Source organism: Notechis scutatus, chromosome 5, assembly GCF_049901735.1.
Source record: "Notechis scutatus isolate UNSWTSFEM ecotype Mainland chromosome 5, rNotScu1.2, whole genome shotgun sequence".
NCBI classification, from domain to species: Eukaryota; Metazoa; Chordata; class Lepidosauria; order Squamata; family Elapidae; genus Notechis; species Notechis scutatus.
This window is the reverse complement of record NC_142013.1, coordinates 28,735,422-28,760,512: the sequence shown is the minus strand read 5'-3', so window position 1 is coordinate 28,760,512 and position 25,091 is coordinate 28,735,422. Positions and strand designations below refer to the sequence as shown.

Genomic DNA, 25,091 nt, shown 5'->3' with positions numbered 1-25,091 from the left:
TGTTAAGCAAATCACTGAAGTTGATAAATGAATCACATGGCCATTGACTGAATCTGTCTTCCTCCATTGACTTTGTTGGATGGGAAAGTCGCAAATGATGATCACATGACCCCAGGATGCTGCAACTCTCGTAAATATATGCTAGTTGCCAAGTGCATGAATTTTGATCACATGACCATGGGGGGTGTGCTATGACGGTTGCAAGTGTAAGGACCGATAGTAAGTCACTTTTTTCCAGTGCCTTTATTACTTTGATTGGGCATTAAACAAATGGTTGTACGTTGAGCACTACCTATAATCAGGCAGAATATGTAATTTGCTGGTATATATGTGTGGCTGCCTCTAATAGTGGAACTACAGCACATGGTTTTGGCATATTTCCTATGGAACATAGCTGCTTCTGTGACTTTCCTTTTTGCAGTCCTGAAGTATCCTGCTGGATAGGCAGGAAGTCAAGGGCATGAGGTCTTCATAATTAAATGGCTGGTTAGCACAGAAGGAAAAAAAATGTATCATCTTCTCTGCAGATGGTAATTTTATCTCTCCAATTAGTAAGGCCTTCACAAAAGGCATTATTCATATGTGTTCAAAGGGTACTTTGATCGTGAAAAGCTTCTATAGGCCAGAGCTACTGCAGCTGAGGTATAACTGAAAGCCTGCTTGAAAAAAAAATCTTGTTTTAAATTCGTCTCCTTTTTAATGGCACTTCACTCTTAGCATATCTTATAGTGCCAATTACTATTTCCTTTTAATAGCATTGTGAATAATTCTGGCAAAGCAGAGGAATGGAGATTCAATGAAGTCAATAAGAATGCAGGAAATTACACAGATTTTCAGTTTGACTAAGGGCTAACATTCATTTGTTTATTGCATTTTAATGACAGCTATCACATGTTAGTATGGCTGTCAGGAACTTCTGCTGCAAATTATAAATCAAGGATAGCATTCTCTTAACAGTCCACATTGTAGTAAAGATGTCCAAGACAAGATTTAAAGTTTTAAAGTTCATTTTCTGAAGTGTTGTCTAAATCAGTGATCCCCAACATTTTCAGCTTTGTGAACCGATGGGGGGGGGGGGAGGAAATGCTTCCATACAAGTGGGTGTACAAAAGAGTGCCCACCACTCACACAAATGGAGCCTTGTGCATCTGTGCGAGTGCCTGCCGTGTGCACAAATGGAGCTGCGTGCGCACACTTGCACACTGCTCATGTGGCTTGGTACTGAATGGGGCACGGTCTGGAACTGAGCTGCAGCCCCGGGGGGGGGGTCAGGACTCCTTATCTAAATGCTTAATTATGGATTTGCATAGTATTAACTATTGCATAGCATCTATATCAGTGTTGTCCAGTCCTTAATAATTGCATATATTTCATTATTCATTTGGAATTTTATATCTCATATGAGTGAACATTTATTTTCCTTTTTAAAAAATTGCAAATTCCACTAAATTTCAATTATGTATTGAAATAAATTGTAAAAATATCCTGAACCTTTTACAGAGGACATAAAAATGGAGCCCAAATGAATAAATGTGTCAATCCCAGCAAAGAAATCTAACATTTTATTCTGGCTATTCAACTATATTTTAATTGCTGAATTGGAGCTGCTCTTTCTTTCCTCTGCCCCAGTAGGCTCTGTGTCTTAAGAAGTTCTTTCCCAGTTTGATCTTTTTAATTTTATGAATAAGGATATGTAAAAATTTCACCTGGTTATTTTTTTTTCTAAGAATTTATCAAATTAGAAGATTTTTGCATAAATGGGATAAAAACCATTTTAAAACAAAAGTTTAATATAAATAAGACAGTGTTTCTCAACCTTAGCAACTTTATTAGATGTGGATTTCAACTTCCAGAATTTTCCATCCACTATGGCTGGCTGGAGAATTCAGGGAATTGAAGATAAAACAAACTGAATAATAGATATTGGACTGTATGAGGACCAAGAAATGGAAATAGTTTTAATAACTCAGAAATTCTATTACTGTGTTTCTCATATAATAAGGCCAGGTCTTATTTTTTTTTGAGTCCCGAAAAAACAGCTAGGCTGTCTTTTCGGGGGTGACTTAATTCCCCCCCCTTGCATCTTAGGGCGGGCAGCGACGGCTTGGATGTTGACTTCAGCGTTGGTGGGGCACTTTGTATCAGGGTCAACGCAGGCAGCACCATATCCGGGTGTGCAACAAAAGTACTTCCTAACAGCAAGCCCCCCCGCCATTTCCCCCCCATTTTGCATGTTTTAATATAGGCCTTAATTTGGGGGAGGGGCTTAATTTCATTTCATGCCTATAAAACATGCTGGGACTTCCTATTGGGGGAGGCCGTATTGTTGGAGAAACAGGGTATTATATTTTCCGTCAGTTCAGGTGAGTAGCATTGAAGTTGTTTCAGAAAAAGCTAAAGCTCACAAGAAGTGGCAATTTATCTGAATTGGAAGAAATCATGTTCTAAAGTAATAGCCCATATGAGACTTTCCTGGCCTTCCTGGAAGAAATATTACTCAAGCTTGGATTACTTTGTGTTTTTGGGGTGAATTTTACAAGTGGGACAAGGAAGTGGATACCTGTGGAAAGTGGTAAGATTTCAGCAGCATAGATCTGGATCATTGTTTGGAGGGTGGGAATGGGAACAATTCTGAGAAAATGGGCCTCCTATTTATTTATTACACTTGTTTGCCACTCCTCTTGCCGCAAGGTTTCTCTGGGTGGTTCCACAAAGCAACTTTATTGTAGTTAACATTCCCAGTGTAACTTTTGAAATAAAAATAAATAAATATCTGACAAATTATGCTACCGTATTTGCCGGCGTATAAGACGACTTTTTTGCCCTGAAAAAGATGCCTCCAATTGTGGGGGTCGTCTTATATGCCGGGTCGTCTTATACGCCGGCAAATAGTAATTGGGAAGCACTGCGCTGCCGCGGCTGAGGCACTTTTGCGCACCGTGGAAACGAATCCCGTGAAGCCGAAAGGAGCAGCCAGCCTTCTCCCAGCTCCCAAGGAAACAGAGGCTCGCACCGCCCGAGCTCCGCTGAGGTATCCGGCTGGGGCTGTCAGGAGCTTGTTGGCTGGCGCGGTTCCACACGGCTCCAGTCCCGCGTGCTCGGGAAGGAAAGGCAAAACCAGGAGTCGCTGCTGCCATTGCAAAGCGCCGCCTCGGCTCTTCCTTTTGCCTTTCCCTTCCTGAGGCAACGCGGACTGGAGCGCGCTGAGCCGCGCCAGCGGTAAAAACTCCTGACAGCCCCAGCCGGATACCTCAGCGGAGCCCGGGCGGTGCGAGCCTTGTTTCCTTGGGAGCTGGGAGAAGGCTGGCTGCTCCTTTCAGCTTCACGGGATTCGTTTCCACGGTAGACAAAAGTGCCTCAAAAAAAAAAAAAAGTGCAAAAGTGGAAGGCGTGCGGAAGAGGGGGCGAGTATATAACAAACTATATTTTGAGTGGAAATGTTGGGGGGTCGTCTTATACGCTGGGTCGTCTTATACGCCGGCATATACGGTACTTTATACTTGATAAATTCAGCCACTTTACTGACACCTTTTGGCTATGAAATCTCAGTGTATTTGGAACATGTACATAGCATACTGTGTACTCTATCTGAGTTTTTAAAAAAGACAATAAAACAGCTATACTCAGCTGTATCTATTCCCTGTGAACATTTTATCCAAATTATGGCGAGACTGTCATTGAAGTCACTCTCTACATGCCAGTTTGTGCAAAATTTGGCAGCAAGAGAGTGACTGCACTTGGATGATGATTATATAATGCCTGTTTTATGTGATCTTTATTAGTTTCCAATTCATTTCTGTTTAAGACCAAGGGGATGGTATTTATTTAAATTCCCAAGAGCTAAAAACAGTTACAAATGTCTACTAATATGCTTGCAGAGGTAGTATTCAGCAGGTTCTGACCAGTTCTGGAGAACCAGTAGCGGAAATTTTGAGTAGTTCAGAGAACCGGCAAATACTACCTCTGACTGGCCCCGCCCCATCTATTCTATGCCTCCCAAGTCCCAGCTGATCGGCTGGGTCTTCTTTTGTTGCCCTGCACAGAAGAATGGAGCTGGAAAGCAGGTTAGTTGGGTGGGGAGAGAATGCAGTAACCTTCACCTGGAGTGGGGTGGGAATGGAAATTTTACAGTATCCTTTCCCTTCCATGCCCACCAAGCCACGACCACCAATCCACACCATGCCCACCAAGCCACGATCACAGAACCGGTAGTAAAAAAAAATTGAATCCCAACACTGTATGCTTGTACATATTCAGGGACCTCTGTATGCCATTCTTGTTTTATGTTTGATAAAACTTAATTTGCTCTTAACATTGTTTCAGAAGAACTATGATTTTGGATATATTTAAAAAATCTATGAGTGTAAATATAATATCTTTCATTGTTCAATCATGTCTCCATTGATCTCCAAACTCTCTGGCTTTCCATGGTTAAGAGAAATCCCAAGAGAAGATGTTGTCCATTGGGCTTTTTCAAGTTGTAGTACTACTAAAGAGACACCTGCCTTGCAGACATTAATTCCAAATTATTTTAATGGATAATTTTAGAAAATCTTTATTAATTACCCTATTTGTCTGTCCACAAAAACTATACTGTTTATTTGTTCAAGTGTACAACTGTACAGCAGGCATTTATTAAATTTTTGAAAAATGTTTTGAAGCAATCTAAAATTCTTACCAACTGTCTTGTCAAAGTCACTGAAAAGTGAAGTCTCAGAATCTAAACTGGGAATATTTTAATTAAAAAAGAAAAAAGCATTATAAGATGAAAAGGAATAACATGAGGGGGTAAACTTGAATCCTAAATAGTTAATAAATTCTCAACTTTTCAATTAACTTAAAAATGATATGGATGTCATTTGTAGAGATGTAGTCATGTGACTGCCCTGACATCTATATTCTTTGTGATAAATCTACACCTACTCTGTCAGCATTTTACATGATGTATAGTGTGAAATATAGTGTGAAATCAGCAATCATTCACATCTTAGCAGACATAAGAGAATATCCTGTCCATTTTGAATTATTTGTCCTGCAGATTAATGTTAGCTTACCATTGGTTATTTTAGAAGATACAAATTAAGGACAGAAATTTGATCAAGATATCATTTGTCTGTATTGCTTCAGAGAAAGACCAGGAGATTAAAAACCAATTCTATGTTTATGCAAAAGTAAATTCTAGTCTGAACAGAAGAACTTAGTAAATATCCACAGAACTGTAGAATCTGTTTTCACTCTCTAAACCTCAAAGACCCAAAGCTATTTTAGACCAGGACAGATTAATGCTTAAATAACCTAGGGGTACCTATTCTGTCTGGAAATGGATCTTTGGAAACTCAAGCAGAATGTTTGGGTTTTTTAATGTTAAAAATTACATAAGTGGCTTAAAACTTCTGACTGACAATATCAGGAACTGAACCCATAGGTTTGTGGCACACAAACCCAATTACTTCTCTATGCAGATTAAACTCTAAATTTATATGACATGCTACATCTTGAATAATCTGAATATATGCTTTTCTGAACAAACCCAAAGAGTTTATTCATACACATTGCTAAACTGCAAATCATTGTTTGATATCACTTTGTTTACAGTGACTTAATCTGCCAGACAAAACCAAAGAAATAGAATTTAATGAATTCAGATATGAATGGCATGTCAAATCAAGACACAGTTTGCTGAAAAAGATGCAAGTCTTAAGCCATAAACCATCATTTACAAAAGATGATGGCTCCATTTATCAAAATGTGCTAAGTAAGAAACAAACCATTGTTTAGCTTAATGTAACCTATATGCCTTTATGAAAAGCTAAAAAATGTGCTTGAAAGTTTAAAACCAAAATACATGAAGTAATGAAGTCATGGGCTTATGTAATTTTGATTATGTTTCATAATATTTTATTTCAGTTATTAGCTAGAAATTACCATCATTTCTGCCGGTCACACCAATCACAGTATTACAGTATAAGAAAATTACTTGCATTATTGTCACAAATGTATTGCCAACTAAATATTTCTGGAAAACCATAGGGAAATATGTATGCATTAACTCTCTTCATTCATTTCCGTTGCAACAAATATTAAACAGCAACTTGCTTCATATACTGGAGGCAACATTATTGTTAGTATTCATAATAAAAAAAAATTATGAATTTTTCAATTCTGTGATGATCCAACTTCTCATAAAGGCTTATTTTGGGAAGATAATTGTGCAGAGTTCAAACTTTAATTTTCAGTGGCTTTTCATATCAGATGTCTTTTTCTCCAAAATTAGATTGTCTAGTTACACAGAAAAACAAGGTGAAAAGTACCCTGGTTTGCTTATGTACTGCCTCATAAGAAGACTGAAGGAGACATTGGAAATGGAACCAGCCATTCTTTCTCAATTTGGATTTCCTTAGCAGGAAAAAAGGGATGCAAATTAGGTCTTTATTATACATTTCTGAGACATCTCTCCAAGACACTAAAAATAAATCTCACAATGGGATTCTTCATTACAATAGCTAGTAGTTTTCCAACATTCTGCTACCATTTCCAAACATGAGTTCTTACCTTGAACAATCAAATAAACTTGAGAAGTCTTGGGATGGTGCAGCGTTTGGACTGAGCATGTATATGATCCTTCATCATAGATATCCACTTTCTGGATCCGAAGGCTGTATTCCAGAAGAGAAAGCTGCTGGAGCTCTACTCGAGGGTCCAGTGACCATTTGTCCTGACCAGCAAAAATGATACCAGAACGATTTAACCAGGCCACCTTGGAGCTTTTGTCTTCTATAAAACACCTGTATGAGATGACAAAATGAAATATTGATGTCTAAAAAGTCCTTGCATTTGGAATGTAAAACAAGCATGGAAACTTTATAGTCCCATCACTTCAATAATGCATGTATTATAATAAAACATATCTAGAAGACATTTGAATTTTTGAGATTGCTTTGTATCTCTTTCCAATCATCCATAATCAGTGAAATTCCAATTATTGCCATCGATTTATCTAGCCATAGAATTAGGATAAATGTTACGGTATGTGCAAAAAGGAGGACATTAATCTAGGAATCTAGGAAATTATTTGTGATGATCAGTTGCTAAACTAATAAGAATTTTAAAAAATGCTTTTATAAGTAGTTACTGCCAAGTCCTTTGTTATCACTGTAGAGACCCGACAGTTTATGGTTTCTTAGAAAGTTTTTTTAAAAAATGAGGAAGACCCTCCCTGCAATTATATGTTGGTGATGTACTGGTTATTTATTGAGAAGTACTTCAGTTGCTAGTCTTGTAATATCTCTCTTTCTTAATAAATCTTGCTAAAGAAACTTTGAGAGACATGCTTGAAAAGGAAATTACTTTTAATTTTGAGGAAGGCCAAGGCCTTATATTAATCCAACTGAATTGTTCTATCAATTTGCTATCACAAGGGCTCCAATAGTTGTATTGTTAATTATGGACAGTTATTTAATTTAGGTTTACTGATTTATATTTATTTGTCATAATGAATTAAATTCATAATTTGTAAGTTTTCTGTAATATAGTAATCTGAAAAATCTGTTTTCCATAATCTGTGAATGACTTCTCTTCTAACACTTATTTATTTGGGAAGAGAATTTTGTGCTTTTTTTTTTTAAAAAAAAAAAAACTTTATTCTCTATCCAGGCTGCAAGGAACTCTGGGACAGTTGTGCAGAAATACAGTACAATTTACCACTTAACTATGCCATGTGAATGTCAATACTAAGAGGATATTTATAAGCAGAAAGATGAATAAAAAAAACTTGCAAGCACCATAACTTATTTAATCCTTTTATATGAAAGCATAAAGAAGCTCTTATAAATTTGGAAGATCCAGCTATATCTCATGGATAAAACCAACTAATAAGGAATCTGGAGTAACGTGGCTTCACCAAAATTAAATGATGTATTTTGATACATATTGCAGTTTTCTATTGTTCATTAATTAGAAAATTGGCAAGCCTAATGGATATTCCAGCCCAAATGAGCTGCTAGAGGATGTGGAGACATTTGGCATTCTATCTCCTAGCAAAATAATGTATTTCCAAGTTGCTTCTATTTTTCTGTATACATTTTAATTATTTGTTGTGAAGCAGACACTGGAAAATAAAATAACATGGAATAATGATAATTACAGTTTTCTGCCTTATCCATTAATACACTGTCATTGTGGCAGCTTCTTTAACTTTCTAACTTTAATTTAGCGCCAGCTGTGTATAGGCAGTGCACAGAAATAATCAGCATGCTTCCCAGAAGACTAACGATCAACACTACAAAATATGAAAAGCAAGGATCTTAGCATGCACTGCACTTGTATGAAAACACTCCAGGCAATATGGGCAAAGCATGTTATGTCCCAAATGGCCTATGAATAATGCTGGGCTTGACTGAAGTGATAGTGGGCTTAGTTTGGTTTGAACAAATATGAAATTATCACCACCAAAATCTAGAAGTGATATACATATCATTTGGAAAAATTGCTGAACTGAAGAAATAAATTCTACCAACTCTGTCATATTTTTATGAATCTTTCATTCTTTGCTAATCAACTTAGATACAGCGAACATACAGTATATTTGAGTCAACAGGAATCACATTAATGTTATTGGATTATATAACTTGAAATGATACATATTATGAAGGCAAGAGTCAATTTGAGAGGAACCTGATGCTTTGAAAATGAAGTAGTACAAAAACATAATCATAGAAGATAGTGATCAAATTATGTCACTAATGACACAGCACAAGCTCATAGCAATGCAGTTTTTTACAGACAAAATAAAGTCCTTCAGTTCTTACGAAGTTGGAAAACAATATATTATTATCTCTTTTATTCATTAAACATGAAACTCAGTTAACTGAACATTTAAACATTGTGTTAATGTATCACAAACATCATTCACTGGGGCTGATGGTTGATACTGATTGCTGCCAGATCCTAGGTATCAACCAATTATCTTCTTAAAATGTTGTTATTGTTATTGTTGTTGTTATTTAGTGATTGATGACAACATGACACAATAGAAGTAAACATACACAGCCCACATATTTATATATAAAACTTCTATGGGGTAAGGCAGTGGCCTCATAACTGGATGTCTAATTCAACTATCCAGACAATCACTTCTGGCTTTGCTTTGTGCAGATCTAGGAAACCAGAGGGAAATCTTGCACAATATGTTTAATACTTTGCATATCTGCAACAAGAGGAATATTTCCATCCGATTGATATAGGGAAGAGACACTTATACTAGTGTATCACATCTAATTCTGTTCAATTTCAAGGCCGGTCAAAACCAGATGATTTGGTAAAGGGATCAATAATGGCCACGCCACAAAAAGGTACCTTGGACCATTACTTTTTCCAGGCATTCTTGGAGTTAAACTGGGTAAATGTTACATGAATAGCTCTTTTCTATGGGATTTCAATCTTGTGATGGGCTATACATTGTCCTGGTGTGTAGAGACTGCCTTGTTATTCAGTGTCCTTGACCATAGCCAAATGAGAGCTTTTGGTTTTCTAATCAATGGTGGTGTGATATTGCTAAGTACTGGTAACACAGGCGTGTGATACAGTGTGCCAGAGATGATACACATTGACTGGCAGAATTAGACATCTATTTGGTGTGGGCACTGTTAAGCCACATGTTGGCACAATATTTAGCTGTGGCATAAACCAAATACAAGGCTGTTGCTCATAGGGTGTTAATATTAGTGTCCTAGGAAGTTCTAGCCAGACTGTTCAGTTAATAGTTGCTGTTTTTCAATTTTGCAGCTGTTTTTTCCAGGTGTTGTCAGAAGGTTAGTGATCTGTCCAGTGTTACCCTCAGGTACCTTGGAGATTTATTACATTGTAAGATACGGTTCTAGAAGTTCGCTGAAGGCTGGTAATTATTATATTAATTGCTGTAAAAAAATCCCAAGTTACATGATTCCTCACTAGTCCCTCTGGCAATTGTATTTTACTATTTCCTACAATATCCCACAATTGTGTCTGATTATGTTTATTTGACAATTTTTCAACCTATCTTTTGCTACTTTTTTCTAGCTTTCCACAACTAACAGTCCTGTGCCTACTGTGGGAAGAAAATACCCATGCACCCCTTGAATCACCCCTCTTCCCATCTATTCCAGAGGCAAAAGCCTCCCCTGACAGAAAATTATAAGAACTTTTAAAACTGAACTCGGCAAAGCACATTTCCCCAAGAAGCCAACTACCAGCAAGTCAATCAGGAAACAAAATCAAAATAAGAAAATCCCTAATCACAATATTGCTCCCCAGTGCCAGATCCCAATGCTTGACCCTCATAAAATTCCACACCTAGAAAATATTTCACACCTAGAAAAGATCAATACACAACCTGCAGTGCGAGACATCTCTCTTCTCCTCACTAGACTTCACAGGGAAAAAACAATTCTGTTAACACATCTTCATGCCTCACAATCCAAATCCCATCATTACTATAAATATTGCTACTCTCAATGTTCTGATTTTGCAGAAATTGCTGACCCTCTGTTCTGTGCCTGGCTTTTCAAATAAAACTCTGACTCTACTACTTTAAGCAATTGTCATATGTCCTTTATTGGGTAATTTGGCATGGAATCAGACCAAAAATTCTTCTAAGGCTACTTTAAAAAGGTGATCTGGGGGCTTCAGTTATGAAATAGAGACTAAATACTGTAAATTAAAATCTCTTAGTCTACTGTTTCTTTAATAGGAATAATAGAAATGATCAGTGATAGTAGAGACTTTAAACTTAAAAGTTTGGACAGTCTTGGACTATAAATATTCATTGCTCCCAGTAAACAGAAAATAAGAATTTATGAAGAGTGGTGTGTGATCAGATCAATGTCTATCTACTCAATCATATTTTTTTTTCCAAATTACCATCCAGCCATTCACAGAAAGGCTGTAAGTATATCATGTTTTTAACAACATCTTTTTGTTTTGTTTTGTAAGTATATTGTCTCTAAAGGTAGAGATGTTAGAGCCATTTAAAATATTCTCAATTGCCTTATCATTCATCAGTCATGACCCACTATGAGATGACCCATTGTAGTGACCTTCTGATAGAATTGTCCCTAAACTCCTAGCTAGCAGATGCAGTCCCAACATTTCTGAAAGTATCGTGTTGTGGAAGTCTAGTTTATGCTTTTAAAAGCATTAAATAGCAGCCACCATGATCCCTGATGATAGCAAATACATTTTGTGATATTCCAGTCCTGACCTTGCTTGATAAATAATTGATAAAAAATAGCTTCCAATATTTCTAACAACAGAATAAGAAGCAACATCTCACTTGATCTGCATTTTTCATCCTGTATAACTAAATGATATTCCCAGGGATTCAAATTTTTTAACAACCAGTTCTGTGGGCGTGGCTTAGTTGGTGGACGTGGCTTGGTGGTCATGTGACTGGGTGAAAGTGGCTTGGTGGTCATGTTATTGGTGGGTGTGGCCAACTCAATATCACTCACATCGAGGCACGCATCTCCTCGCATGGCCTCTCATGACTATGGGGATGCTGAAACAGTTGTAAGTGTGAAAAATGGTCATAAGTCACTTTTTTCAGTGCCATTGTAACTTTGAACGGGGTTAACGGAGAGGCAGTTTCTGTAAGCAACATCAGAATGTTTCCTTCCTGCCTTCCTTACAGGATTAGGCCAGTAATTTCTTCTAACAACCGGTTCTCCGAACTGCTTAGAATGTTAACAACCGGTTCTAGAGAAAAGGTGTGAACTGGTAGAACCCCACCCCTGGATATGTCTAATCCCAAGGCTGTTGACTCTCCACCTTTAGTCATCTCTGTTGACACCAGTGAATTTTGAGAGAGAAAGAATAAAGACTGGAGCCTAAAGATAAGAAAATTATTTGGCAGCAAATGGTTTCTTGTGAGAAAAGTCAGACATTTACAGTGTCCCATAGACTGAATGTAGGTATGAGCTATCTGCTGAGATCAAAGATCTGCTTTTTTAAACCATGTCCAAACTTTAATCTGCTGGGGTCTTTTACAAAGAAGCTGGCATTTCCTTCATTATGTTATCCACTGTGGTTCTTTCTGGATGGTATGTTTGAAAGATTATAAGGGAGCCTTGTATCCTACTTAAGAGAGCACAATTCTTTATTTCAACAACTGTTGAAGTATGTCCATCTATTTGAAAATATTTCCTTATCTGAACAACTGTGCAATCATTTAATTTTACTCCAGTTCAAAGTGCAAAATGTTGTCAGTTAAGTGGTAGAATTTGTGTACTGAAGAATAACCAAACACACAGATCAGATTCCTAACCAGTCATTCCAACTGTAGTGAACTACTTTAAAGTGTATAATTTAGTATAAAGTTTACCTTTCAACATTCCTTTGGTAGTGCATTTTTTCTGTTTGGGATTAAATGTAAATATCTGTTTTGATGAATGATTGAAGAGTACTAGGAATAATATCAGAAATAAATAACTTGTGATACTCAAGGTAGCTTTACGTGCAGCTGTCTGCTTAATTTCAAACTCCTTTTGGATAAGGTCAGATCTCCAATACAAAGCATTTCTTCTTTCCTTCCTTGTGTTGTAAGAAAAAAAGGACTTCCATAAAGAGAGTAAGAGAATGGGGGGAATCCTACTCTTTTCCATTGCTTCCTTATCTCTTATCTCCATTCCCTTCCCTATTATTCAAACAGCAACTTTAGATATTCCAATATTTTGTATCTTCATGCAATATATATTTTCCATAAAAAAGCCAACTTTCTTACAATTGCAAATGCAGATGAACAAAAAAGGAGTATATTTTCAAGGATTTTTTAAAAAAATGTTTTTGGACTCATGCATGATATTGTACATCATACATTTTGGGTAGATTGTGCAGTAAGTAAAATAGAATTTCATTAACCAAATAGTAGAAAAACCAATTGAATCATCAATGAAATCTAAACAACATAAACTTTCTTTCAGAGGTGGTATTTAGCAGGTTCTGACCAGTTGTGGAGAACCAGTAGCGGAAATTTTGAGTAGTGTGGAGAACCAGCAAATCCCACCTCTGACTGGAGATTTTACAGTTTCCTTTCCCTGCTACGCCCACCAAGCCACGCCCACAGAATCAGTAGTAAAAAAAAATGAATCCCACCACTGCTTTGTATGTAACACTGGACATTATTAATCTAAACTAATAATGATTTATGTAAAGATTCTCAGACAGAGAATAACAAGTGTGAATTCAGTATTAACAGAATATTAAGTGCCAATGTAGCTGTAGTCAAGACAACCAATATATAGCAACCATTGGTATACTAAACTGCTATAAATGTTTATTAATAATAAATGAACATTGTGATAATAATCACTGCTGAACACTTTTATCATATATGTCAAAGTTTTGATTGGCAGCTGTTGAGGTAATTTCCCATTAGGAGAATGAGCGCATACAGGGAGACGTATTGAGAGTAGTGTTTGAATAATACACACACAGCACACAGTTACACTGTACAGTAAATGTAGGTTTTCACTTTCGATAAAGGTTTAAGCAAAGTTCAAACTCAGTCCAAAGTCATTCACAGGTAAAATCAGTCAGTTTTCAGTCCAGGGATAATCCAATAACAAAGTCCAGTGTCAAAAACAGTTCAGTATCAGACTTACATCAAATCAAAGAATATCAGTCAGTTAGGAGGAACGGCAAAACTCTCCAACAGAAGAAACAGAAACTCACTGAGACTCTCTTCTGAGGCTAAGACTAAGACTCCAGAAACACCAGAACAGGAACTAAACAACCCGGGTTTCTGGCTCCATCTTATGGCCGTTTGAGATACCACACCCAATTACAGTTTTGCATTTTCTTAAAGATACAGTATTAAAATATCTATCCTGGTTTATATATTTCCAACCCAAATAGCTGTTAGGTGACTTATATTCCTAACAGCAGCTTGGCTAAAAATAACTGCCTATTTCTGCTCAAAACTGTGAATATTTATACTCAGATAACAAAGAAACTTATTTTTTAATAGAGTAATCCATTCTTATAGATGAGCTACAGTTAGCATACTTTGTTATAAGCATAACTCTCATTCCTTCTTCATTTAGACAAATATATACACAATCAGACACCAATCAAATACACAAAGGAGGGCATAATTCTTATAACTCTCATAATATGGGGTAGCTGTATATGCATATTTTCTCATTCAATAACCTGCCTATTTTCTAAAATGTGACCGCTGTTTCAAACAGTGCCTTTGAACAGGGAGAAAATGGTATTTACAAAAGTGTTTCTTTTGTCTTTGTATTTTCTGCATTGCACAAAATATTGGGGGACTCAACTGTGATCCCACATGCCCAGAGTTAGCTTGGTGCCCTTAGTTGTCATGGGAGATCCTGTTCTATCTGATCAGATCTTGGAATAATCAGTAGCTAAGAATGAATGAAACACAACTTTTCCAGCATTATTAGCTTCATGATCTGGCATATAATTTTGCATTGGTTTCTCCTGTGAGCCAATTTGATGTAATGCTTGAGGCATCAGGCAAGAAACCCAGAAATAGTCAGTTCTGGTCCTACCTTAGGCACAAAACCAGCTGAGTAACTTTGAACCAGTTACTTTCTCTCAGCCCTGGGCAATAGCAAACCATTTCTAAAAAAGCTTTATAAAAAAAACTGTAGACTCTTGTCCAGGCAGACTCCAAGAGTCAGACAGGATTAAATGGAATTAAAAACAAAACATTTCTATTATAATCATTTCTGTCAACATGGGATGAATTTCCCTTCCTCTTCTCTTTTTCCTTAACTATTTTCTTCTCCTGTGATGCCTGAAAAATAGCCAGATTGGATGAAGAGAAAACTAAGTGAATGAAAATGAATTAGTAAGTATATTAAGATATGTGGATATGAAAGAACAGAGTGATGACTTATATATTTTAAAAACTGGTTCTACTAAATTTAGTCAGGAGAATTTAAATATGTTTTTATATTCTTTTGAGTATTTTTTAATCCTAGCATCTCTCTTGAAACTCTAGTTTTCTTTCAAATTATCATTATTTGTACAATTTGAAAACTAAAGTACATGAAAAAGTGGTGAAGTCCACTTCAGCTTAAAGAAAAGAACATTGTGAGTTTTGTTATCTGGTCAAATCTAGGCAAAATTCTAGGTGTAATTTATCATGATTCTCCTACTGACAATTTCAATTTACACCAGATAATATACTATATCTGTAAAAGAGCAATAATAATGCTTTTTACAAAGAGAGAGGGGGGAGATTCTGTCTTGGCAGAAATAACAAAAAAAAAACCAACAACAAAAAAAGGAATGTAAAATGTATTTGGGAGTAGTTTGAAGAGATGGCAGTCATTTTTCTCTTCCAGTCAAGCTGCCTTATTGTGAGAGGAATGTAACCTGCTAAAGCCTTCAGACAAAGCTTGTCTTCCCTTAAGGATCACAGAACTATGAGAGCTGATGAACCAGCTGTAATCTTGCTATTTCACAAATATTTGCAGGATTCAGCTAACAACTTCCCTTGCCACCCATCCCAGCCCCTTGCCACTTTCACCGCCAGTAGCAAAATGGCAAAAAGAGAAATAAAACAGGATCAAACACTGCTTGTTCAATGCAAAACAATGTTGACTCTCAGTAGGAAGCATAAACAACCCTTGCAAATTCTCTAATGTATTGTAAAGTTTGATCCTGCAAAGCAAATTCTTTTGTTAGATGCAATACAGATTGGGGGCAAGGGTGCGAGAAAAGGTGACGTGCAACATCAGAGCAAATCATACAAAGATGTTTTTATTCTATCCAGCTTTCTTCTTCCAACTGATCAAATGTAGCATACAGTTGTTAAAAAGAAAGAATAACAAGAAGGGCGAATTCACCTTTTAACTTCTTTTTATTATATCCTGTGAAGATCCGGGAAGCTATAATAAAAACACTATAAAGCTCACTCCTGCTGGAGTTACTTTGAAAGAATCACTGGAAATGCTTACGTAAAAAAAAAAAGACAAAAAAATAAGAGAGAAAGGAACTGTCAGAAAGCCTATGAGGAACATTGAGAGAATTAAAACCCAAATAATTTGGATTATACTTACAAAATGCATAAAGTTCACCTTCCTAGTTGAATATATAGATAGTCCTTGCTTGATGATGAAAACTAGGATTGATACCTACACTGTTAAGCAAGATATCATATGACAGCTACTTGCAATTTTTCAGCTGTTCTTTTTTTTCATTGACTTTGTAGGAAGTTAGTTGCACAAACAATGTGCACAAACAATGATGGTCATAAACACCTTCTTGTTGTGAAGTACCAGAATCTAGATTATGTAACTGGAGGGACACTGCAGTGCTTGATAAGTCCAATAATTGGCCATAAAGTTACTTTTTCATCACAGATGTCCCTTTGCAGTCATTAAGCAAGGACCACCTGTATAATATGTTCACATACTTTTCTGTTTTGAACACATAGAAAACACTATGTACAATTTTGATCAGTCATGTCCTGTTAGCTTCCTTGAAAACTCTACAGGCAAAAAGATGCAATAGCAACAAGCATCACCACCCTCTTTGTTGTTAAGAATCAAGTTGGTACAGCAGAGACCAAAAGTTCCCAAAGTACCATGGATATCAACCGAATCTAGCAGTTTTCTATCATTGTGAAAAGGTCAGCCAAATACTTCCCAAAATTTTATAAAAGCTTCACTCTGAGAAGAGTAAAAGAGAAGATTGTACTTTCCTAAAACAAACAAACAAAATCTTTTTAATGTTGGTAAAAATGGAGGAATTTTCACGAGCGCTATCATAAGAAAGGATTTGCTGTATTTGATCTACAGCTGTTCTGAAGGTGATATAAATTATTCTGTTTCACTTTTTTTTTTGAAAGGTGGAATTCTTTTTTTTGCAGATGTGGGAATAATATTTCCCCCTATCTTTCATTCTACTGACCCCTATTGGCAAGGCTTTTGTATTAACAGTCAAAGATTTCTTTTCAACCTACAGTGCTCAGGGACCTTTTACACTAATATAAAAAAGTGTAAGTTTTTACTTTTCAAAGTCACAACTTGAACTAACAAAAAAGTTAATTCAAGTTGTGACTTTAGTTATTTTACAGTATTTTTTTTTCCATATCTTGGTTACATTTTCTCCTAATTCAAACACCACATTCTGTTCCAACGATTCAGTCATTAAATAAAATGTTGCTTAAGTGAACATGAACTGAGAAAGAAAGATGCATTACGAAGACAGCTGGTTGCTTCTGTCCTATTCAGATTAAATCTTCTGATGGAGTGTCCTGTTCCTGATCTATTTTGCCCTGCCCTAACTTGCTGGGTGGAGAGATTACTTAAACTCTCTGTTGCCGAGCTGCTTTTTTTAAAAAATTGCAGTGCTTCTATAAAAAAAAATGCTAATGCCAAGTTAACAAGTTCAGTTCTGTGGCCTTAATTAGTTTATTAGAACCTCTGGCTGCTTTATCCTGCTACCTGAAACTGACCAGAACATAATCAGTTTCACACTGAAGTTTTTTTGTTGTCAGGCATAAGAATTTGGTAATAAATGTGCACATAGTTCAGAAAATGATTTTGTATTACTGCTCATTACTGTCATATTTCTAATGTTTGCTTAACACGGTAGTCAATAACAACGAGTTGCTGTGCTACATTTTACATCTGAAAACCTAAAGTTTTAAAATGTCTTGAAAATATTTCTTTTTGCGGGGTCTGTATAGACCTGGGACAGATATTCTTATTGCTAAATAAATAGTGTTGGGATTGTATAATATTGACAAATATGTTTGTATGTGCATACACATACTATACTATAATTCCATAGATTTTTAAAAAATGTTTATTACAGCCCATTATTTCACACTTAAATATAAAGCCATACTAAAATGCTACTTACTGCTACTTATACTCTTGCTAAAGACCCACAGAGAAGATTCAGTTAAATAGTTGCTCATACTGTAGACAGGAATGTAGTCTTTCTGAATAAAGTCTAACCCTTTCAATGTTTAGGACAGATTCCTCAGCTTGACCTTTCTATCAAGATGACTGGCTGAATAACTGCAGAATAGGGCTATGTTCCTTTGCAAAGAAACCCCAAATCTAAAAAGCAGCTTCAATAAGTTGGACACTAAGCTATTTCTGCTTTTGTTTAAGATCCTTATCTGAATTCTGCAGAAATAGAAAAAGATTTCAGGTGTCAAAGGACTCAGCTTTGAGATAACTTGCCTATAGGAAGCTATTTTATAAAATTAAACTCTCCCAAAGGGCTTCTAAACAGTGTAATTATGTTGGTATTTCAGAGTAAGTCTTTAGCTATAGAAACAAGTGTGTGTGATTTTCCTTCAGAAGTTTAAGGAGAGCAAATATAATCATCCAACACAGCCAAATACCACACAGGCCAGGAAAATAGTAGGCACTGAGTCGCCACATTCTTGTATAAAAGAAAGCTGTATAGTAAGCTGTATAGGAGTAGAATTTGAAGAGAAAGTGAGAGAGAAATGGTAACAAAACAAAAACAAAAACCCACAACTCTTCCATGCTCTGTCATTCTTTGGTGAGTGTTAATACTGAGATTTTAAAGGGGTGGGGGAAAACCTTATTTGGGACAAAATGCATAGTCACCATTCTCCCTCTTTTATTTTGTAAGAAAGATTTGTTCTTGTTTTTCAGTGGATTTAACCAATGAATCATCAGTCACAGCAATGATTGTCATGTATAGGCTTGATAAGGAAATTTCTGGAAGACCTTTTTTTTTAAAACCTACCCTGTAGTGGTGTTTCATGAGATATGACGTATCCTTTTCCCATTAAAAAAGTTAAAAAGTCTTTCACTTTTAAAATTTGATGACTGTTCTGAATTTCTAAATATGTGGAAATGATGGTGATATATGGTACATATAATAAAGCTACCTTTATTCTTGCCAAAGATAGGAAGTGGTTTTGTTTAAATTCCTGCATGTCTAATAATTACCAAGCTTGCTGAGACAATTTGATACATTCTGTGCTGTGCCAGAGATTAGCAGCATCCAGAGTCCTTAAATCCAAATAAAATGCAAGATGATAACCAGGGATAGGAAGAAAAAAAGTAATAGAACACAGAAATGAGTGGGAGGCAAAAGATACCAAGGTACTGCTACTAAGAATTAGCTAAAGGCAAAAATATATAATGCCAGGAAAATTCTGAAAGAAATTAGAAATAAAAGGAAAAAATGCACAGAGACATGAATTTATGAGAAAGTGTCAGAGACAGGAAAAAAGACAAGATGGAAGATATAACGACAGTTGTGAAGCTTTCTGTCTTGCCTCTCCCACAGTTGGATACTATTCTATCAACATAAAAATGATCAATGAAGGAAGACATAAAAAAAACAAGGCAGAAAATCAAATATGAATTCATCAGAGATGCCATAAAGCAATCCTATTACATTAACTGGCCTGTATCTTAGGTAAAAAGAAGGCCACTTCATCTTTTGATTGCTGCAGGACTTAGGATAGTGGAAAATGTGGAAGAAATGCTACAGATGACATGGGCCTGAAAGCACAATCTCTTGCCTTAACACTGTACAGGTAGCATAAAAATACCTCCCCTCCCCCCAAAAGTCTAGCAGCTATAATTCTTTCAGAAGTTTAACCCCCACCTTTCCTTTTCCTGCATTTTTCTGTCAAGAACAGCTTCTGAGGGAGAAACACTCATTACCATATCTAAAGCCAAGTTCTGAAATACCAACTTCAATTGATGCTCTGAAAGAGAAAAGGTGGCAGATTCCCTTTTCAGCTGTTCAGCTGTTAGTCATTGGAACAGTAATTATTGCCACAAAAATATCCACCAAACCTCTATACAATTTAGGCTGCCATGATTCCCGAACTGGAAATGGTTTGAAAAAAACAAAACAAGCTAATAAAGAAATAAATGAAGGAAGGAAAAGAGGAAAGAGGAAGGAACCATCTAGGACAGGGGTCTCCAACCTTGGCAACTTTAAGACTTGTGGACTTCAACTCCCAGAGTTCCTCAGCCAGCTTTGCTGGCTGAGGAACTCTGGGAGTTGAAGTCCACAAGTCTTAAAGTTGCCAAGGTTGGAGACCCCTGATCTAGGAGATGACTTCAAAAAACAAAAATTTAAGATTATTAAGTATCTGAAACAAACATTGCTGGGGGTCTTTAAGGATCATTATTTGAGGGATTCACTGTTTTAGATTCAAAAACAATTTGAGCACCTTAGTTAACATACCTGGTGTAAGATGAATGTGACCACTTTCCAAGATCAAAGTTGTAGAGTTAGGGGGATTAACCGCACCAAACTTGATTGCAGGAAATACGACTTCAGCAATAGAGTGGTCAATGTCTGGAATACTCTACCCGACTCTGTAGTTTCTTCCCCAAACCCCAAAAACTTTAACCTTAGACTGTCTACTATTGACCTCACCCCTTTCCTAAGAGGTCTGTAGGGGGCGTGCATAAGCGCACCAACGTGCCTACCGTCCCTGTCCTATTGTTTCTCTTATTCTTCTTTTATTTTTCTTATATGTACCCATTTCATGTATTCACAACTATGTATACACTGATACTTATTATCTTGTAAACAATTGGCAAATCAAATAAATAAAATAAATAAATAAATAAAATTTCTAAAGTCATCTTGCCCAGCGAAAGGGTTAATACAGAGATTTGGGACAAGCTTGGATATAGCCCTAATGATAGGAGCCCTAATGATAGGTGAACTACCTGACTTTGAAACTAGAATTATCAAAATACACAGTAAATATAGTTTCCACTTCATAAATGATTAATATAATTTAGATATGAATATCATATATATTATAGAAAGATTTAATCAATTGATCTGCCTGAAGCAGTGTGTGTGTGTGTATCTATATCCAGGGGTGGGATTCAAAAATTCTAACAACTCTGCCTGGTTGCTGGGTGGGCATGGCCTACCAGAACTTCCAGGAAGGCCGTTTTTCACCTTCCCCAGAGTCTGGAGGTTTCCCTTGGGCCTCTGGGAGGAGGAAAACAGGCCATTTCTGGACTTTTGGAACTTCCAGGAGGGCCGTTTTTTGCCCTCCCAGAGCCTTCGCATGGACCCTGCACTTACCTGCATCCAAAACTGGCCATGTGGAGACTCCTGGGAGGGGAGGGGCAGGATGGCAGGACCAGCTGGTCAGTTCAACTAGGTTCAGCAAACCAGATGTAAATTTACATCTGGTTCACCCGAACAGGCCCAAACCAACTGAATCCCACCCCTGTGGCCATGTGGAGACTCCTGGGAGGGGCGGGGCATCCATCCTCCTATTTTCCCCATAACAACCTATGAGATGGGTTGGGCTATAGACAGTGATTGGTGCAAAGTCACCCAGCTGGCTTTCAGACTGAATTAGAACTCACAATCTCCTGGCTAGGTTAAGACTAGTAGCTTAAGCCTAGGTTAAGCCTAGTAGCTTAACCATGAGACCAAACTGGCTCTATCTATATTGCACAAAACTATCAAACTCCCAGGTCTCTGGTATTGGACACAAGAAAGCTCCATAGGTGTGAGAAGGGATTTATTTTATACACATACATACACATACTCCTAGGACTACTTACTTTCCACATGCTCTCTAGTTCTTCCTTCAGGACCTACTATTTTTCCAGCTTTTCTGGCTCCTTCTTCCTAATGCTGCTGCCACATGGCATTGCTATATCTATAATCAGCACTGTCTTTAGCCCACTTTCTTCTATCTCCTTCTGCCAAATGATTCTTATGATCATTCATAGCCTTTGTTCTTATCTCAGACTTCTTCCAAATTACATTAACTTTTAAAGATACTGTATTTGTGGTTAAACCACTTCCCCAGTGTTTTTTAATGCATTTAATGGACTACCAAGTGAGTTGGGATTATGTAAGTTAAAATTCAACACATCTTGAATTAAGGAGGTCAGTAAAGGCTGCAGTACAACGATTGCATACATTATATTTTTGACTATTATATATTTAATATGTTTGATTTTCTTTGGAGAAACTATCCAGTGATTTGGCAAAATTCCTTTAATACATTCATACAGTATGAAAAGCAGACAAGAAATTGTCAATTTGTGTTTGCTACCATTTGTAATTTTTAAAAAATTACAATCATTTTAAAAATGTCTTTCCATTCATGTATATGTATACATAAATTATACATGTACAGTTATAAGAGAGCTAAGAGCTTTCTCATTTGTATTTGTCCAATAACATTTCAAAAGACATTGGCTAGTAAAAATATCATATAATAGCTAGTGTACAGCCTGAAAAAAAAAAACTTTCTTCTCTTCCAAAAGTTTGAGTTTTCAGGATACTAAGGATATGTCACTTTGTCCACTGTCAGCTGTGCAAAGGAATTATTTCAAGAAAGAAAGGAAGAAAGAGAGAGAGAGAGAGAGAGAGAGAGAGAGAGGAAGGAAGGAAGGAAGGAAGGAAGGAAGGAAGGAAGGGAAGGAAGGAAGGAAGGAAGGAAGGAAGGAAGGAAGGAAGAAAGAAAGAAAGAAAGAAAGAAAGAAAGAAAGAAAGAAAGAAAGAAAGAAAGAAAGAAAGAGGAAGAAAGAATGCTGGAAATAAGGCCTCAAGGCAGCTTTGATCTGAATTCACCTTCATCCTTGCATCTATGAGTTTTTCCAAAGGAAGATGCAGTTATAAATAAATAAACAGAGGTGGTGGAGTGGGGAAGAAGAAATGGGAGGATTTATTTGATGGAAGATGTTTCTTTTCTCCTTTATCTTTTTCCTTGTTGACATAAAAGATAGGAGTGGATTGGTAACAGATATGAGCATGGGAAAGCAAGACAGAGAGGATCAACTGATTCTTCAACAACTGACATGGATAGATTCTATAAGAATAAGATTGCAGGTCCCATTTATCTTGTTTAAAAAACACCCACTTTTTGTTACACCCTTACTGTATCATCCCTAACTTGATGCCTTTTTAGATACGTTGGACTTCAACTCTCCCATAATCATCCAAATTCTGGCCAAGCTAGCTGGAGATAAGAGAAATTGAAGGCATTAGGTTGGAAACAGCTGATAGGGTAGCCTACTGGAAACTTTTTGTTCAAATCTATGAATGAGTTTAAGGAAGGCTTGCAGATGTAGATGAGAAGATTTGTTAGTGTGAAATGCCTTCTCTGTCTATACACTTTAATGTATACCAGCAAAAAGGTTGTCTATGGAGATTTTCAATCTAGGTCATGGTTGTCTGAAATTGCTTCTAAAAGACAACTGGACTTTTTTTCCCCTTGAAAGCATTTCTCTTCTCATTCAAGAAGTTTCTTCAGTTCTGCTTGTCTTCATTTCATTACCAGAGTAGATGTTTTCTAATCTGTTAAGGACAGCAAGCAACAACTAAGCTCAGATGCACAAAGGACTCCACAGTTCAACCCTGAACTACAAATATTCTTTAGATTGATATAATGTTTCTCATACATTCATTTTCCCCTTGACAATGATTTAGCATCACAGGACTTAAAAGTCTTTTAAATTATCTGTTTTATTTAACTGATGTAATTAAAATAAATTAATTTGATAACGAATTAGTTATCAAATATCTGTAACTGCACGAAAGCTATTACTTTATTCCTTAATGTCTGTTGTTTGGGTGATGGAGGCCCACTTGCTGTCTCTAACTGACCAGCTACTGTTATTACTTTACTCCAAATAAAAGCAACTTTAGGTGTGAAACCTGCAAAGAGAGTGAAAAGGAAGAATACAAAATTGATGCTGTTGATAAGTATTGATAAAAACATTTTTTGGCCTTGATGAGAACTGATAGGCCATGCCAAGTCAATACCACCTGTTAGTCAAGATATAGAACCAAATATATTCATCTACAAATATGCATCAGAGAGAATTGTGAAATGAAGAAAAAAAACCCAGATGGTTTTCAGCAAAGTACATCAAGTCACGATATTCTCTCCATTCAATAACAAACGCCATAGCTAGTTCTGTATTATAACATATACACACTTCCCAAAGAAATGGAGAAACTCCCCTGAAACTTGATCAATCAGTAACTGCTTATAATAGATTGCTCTTATCTATTCAGTTTTCTTTATTGTGGAAATTATATGATTATATCTTATTGAAGCATTATCGTCTTAATGTGTCTAGGTGTGTGTATTTTATTTCCCATAATTTCTTATATATTTCATATAAAGACTGCTAGGAAATCTTGAAACTTGGGTGCCCCAACATTGGGGACAAGGCAGATTTTCTGATTCAAAATTAAGGTATTGCCATTTCTATTTGGAAAGCCACCAGAATAAGTCTATATACAGAATCATTTTAAAGAATCAAATTTATCTATTTTTTTAAGATACAACAGATAACAGATAATTAGAGTTGGAAGGGATCTTGTAGGTCATCTAGTCCAAACCCCCGCCCAAGCAGGAGACCCTACACCATTTCTGACAAATGGCAGTCCAATTTCTTCTTGAAAGTCTCAAGTGATGACGCTCCCACAACTTGCCCACAAGGGCAAGCTGTTCCATTGGTTGATTGTTCTCACTATCAGAAAGTTTCTCCTTATTTCCAGGTTAAATCTCTCCTTGTTCAGTTTCCATCCATTATTCCTTGTCTGGCCTACAGGTGCTTTAGAAAATAGCTTGACCCCTTCCTCTCTGTGGCAGCCCCTCAAATATTGGAAGAATGCTATCATGTCTCCCCTGGTCCCTGTCTTTACTAAACTAGCCAAGCCCAATTCCTGTAACTGTTCTTCATATGTTTTAGTCTCTAGTCCCCTAATCATCGTGGTTGCTCTTCTCTGTATTTTTTTGAGAGTCTCAACATCTTTTTTGTAATGTGGTGAACAGAACTGGATGCAGTACTCTAGGTGTGGTCTTACTAAGGCTTTATAGAGTGGTATTCGTATCTCACTTGATCTCAATTGTATCCCTCTGTTAATGCAACTTAGGATTGCATTAGCTTTTTTGGCTGTTTATTTATTTATTTATTTATTTATTTATTTATTTATTTATTTATTTATTTATTTATTTATTTATTTGATTTGCCAATTGTTTACAAGATAATAAGTATAAGTGTATACATAGTTGTGAATACATGAAATGGGTACATATAAGAAAATAAAAGAAGAATAAGAGAAAC

At 36.4% G+C, this 25,091-nt stretch overlaps 1 protein-coding gene across 2 annotated transcripts in view; it reads right to left on the bottom strand.

Annotated features, from left to right (window-relative positions):
* The window catches only part of LSAMP (limbic system associated membrane protein), a 498,110-nt gene that overhangs the window by 220,153 nt on the left and 252,866 nt on the right, over positions 1-25,091 (bottom strand). For both annotated transcript variants that reach the window (XM_087966398.1, XM_087966399.1), the window contains exon 2: positions 6,553-6,785. In XM_087966398.1, coding sequence (XP_087822524.1) covers positions 6,553-6,785 — 233 coding nt within the window. The remainder of the gene's footprint in view (positions 1-6,552; positions 6,786-25,091) is intronic.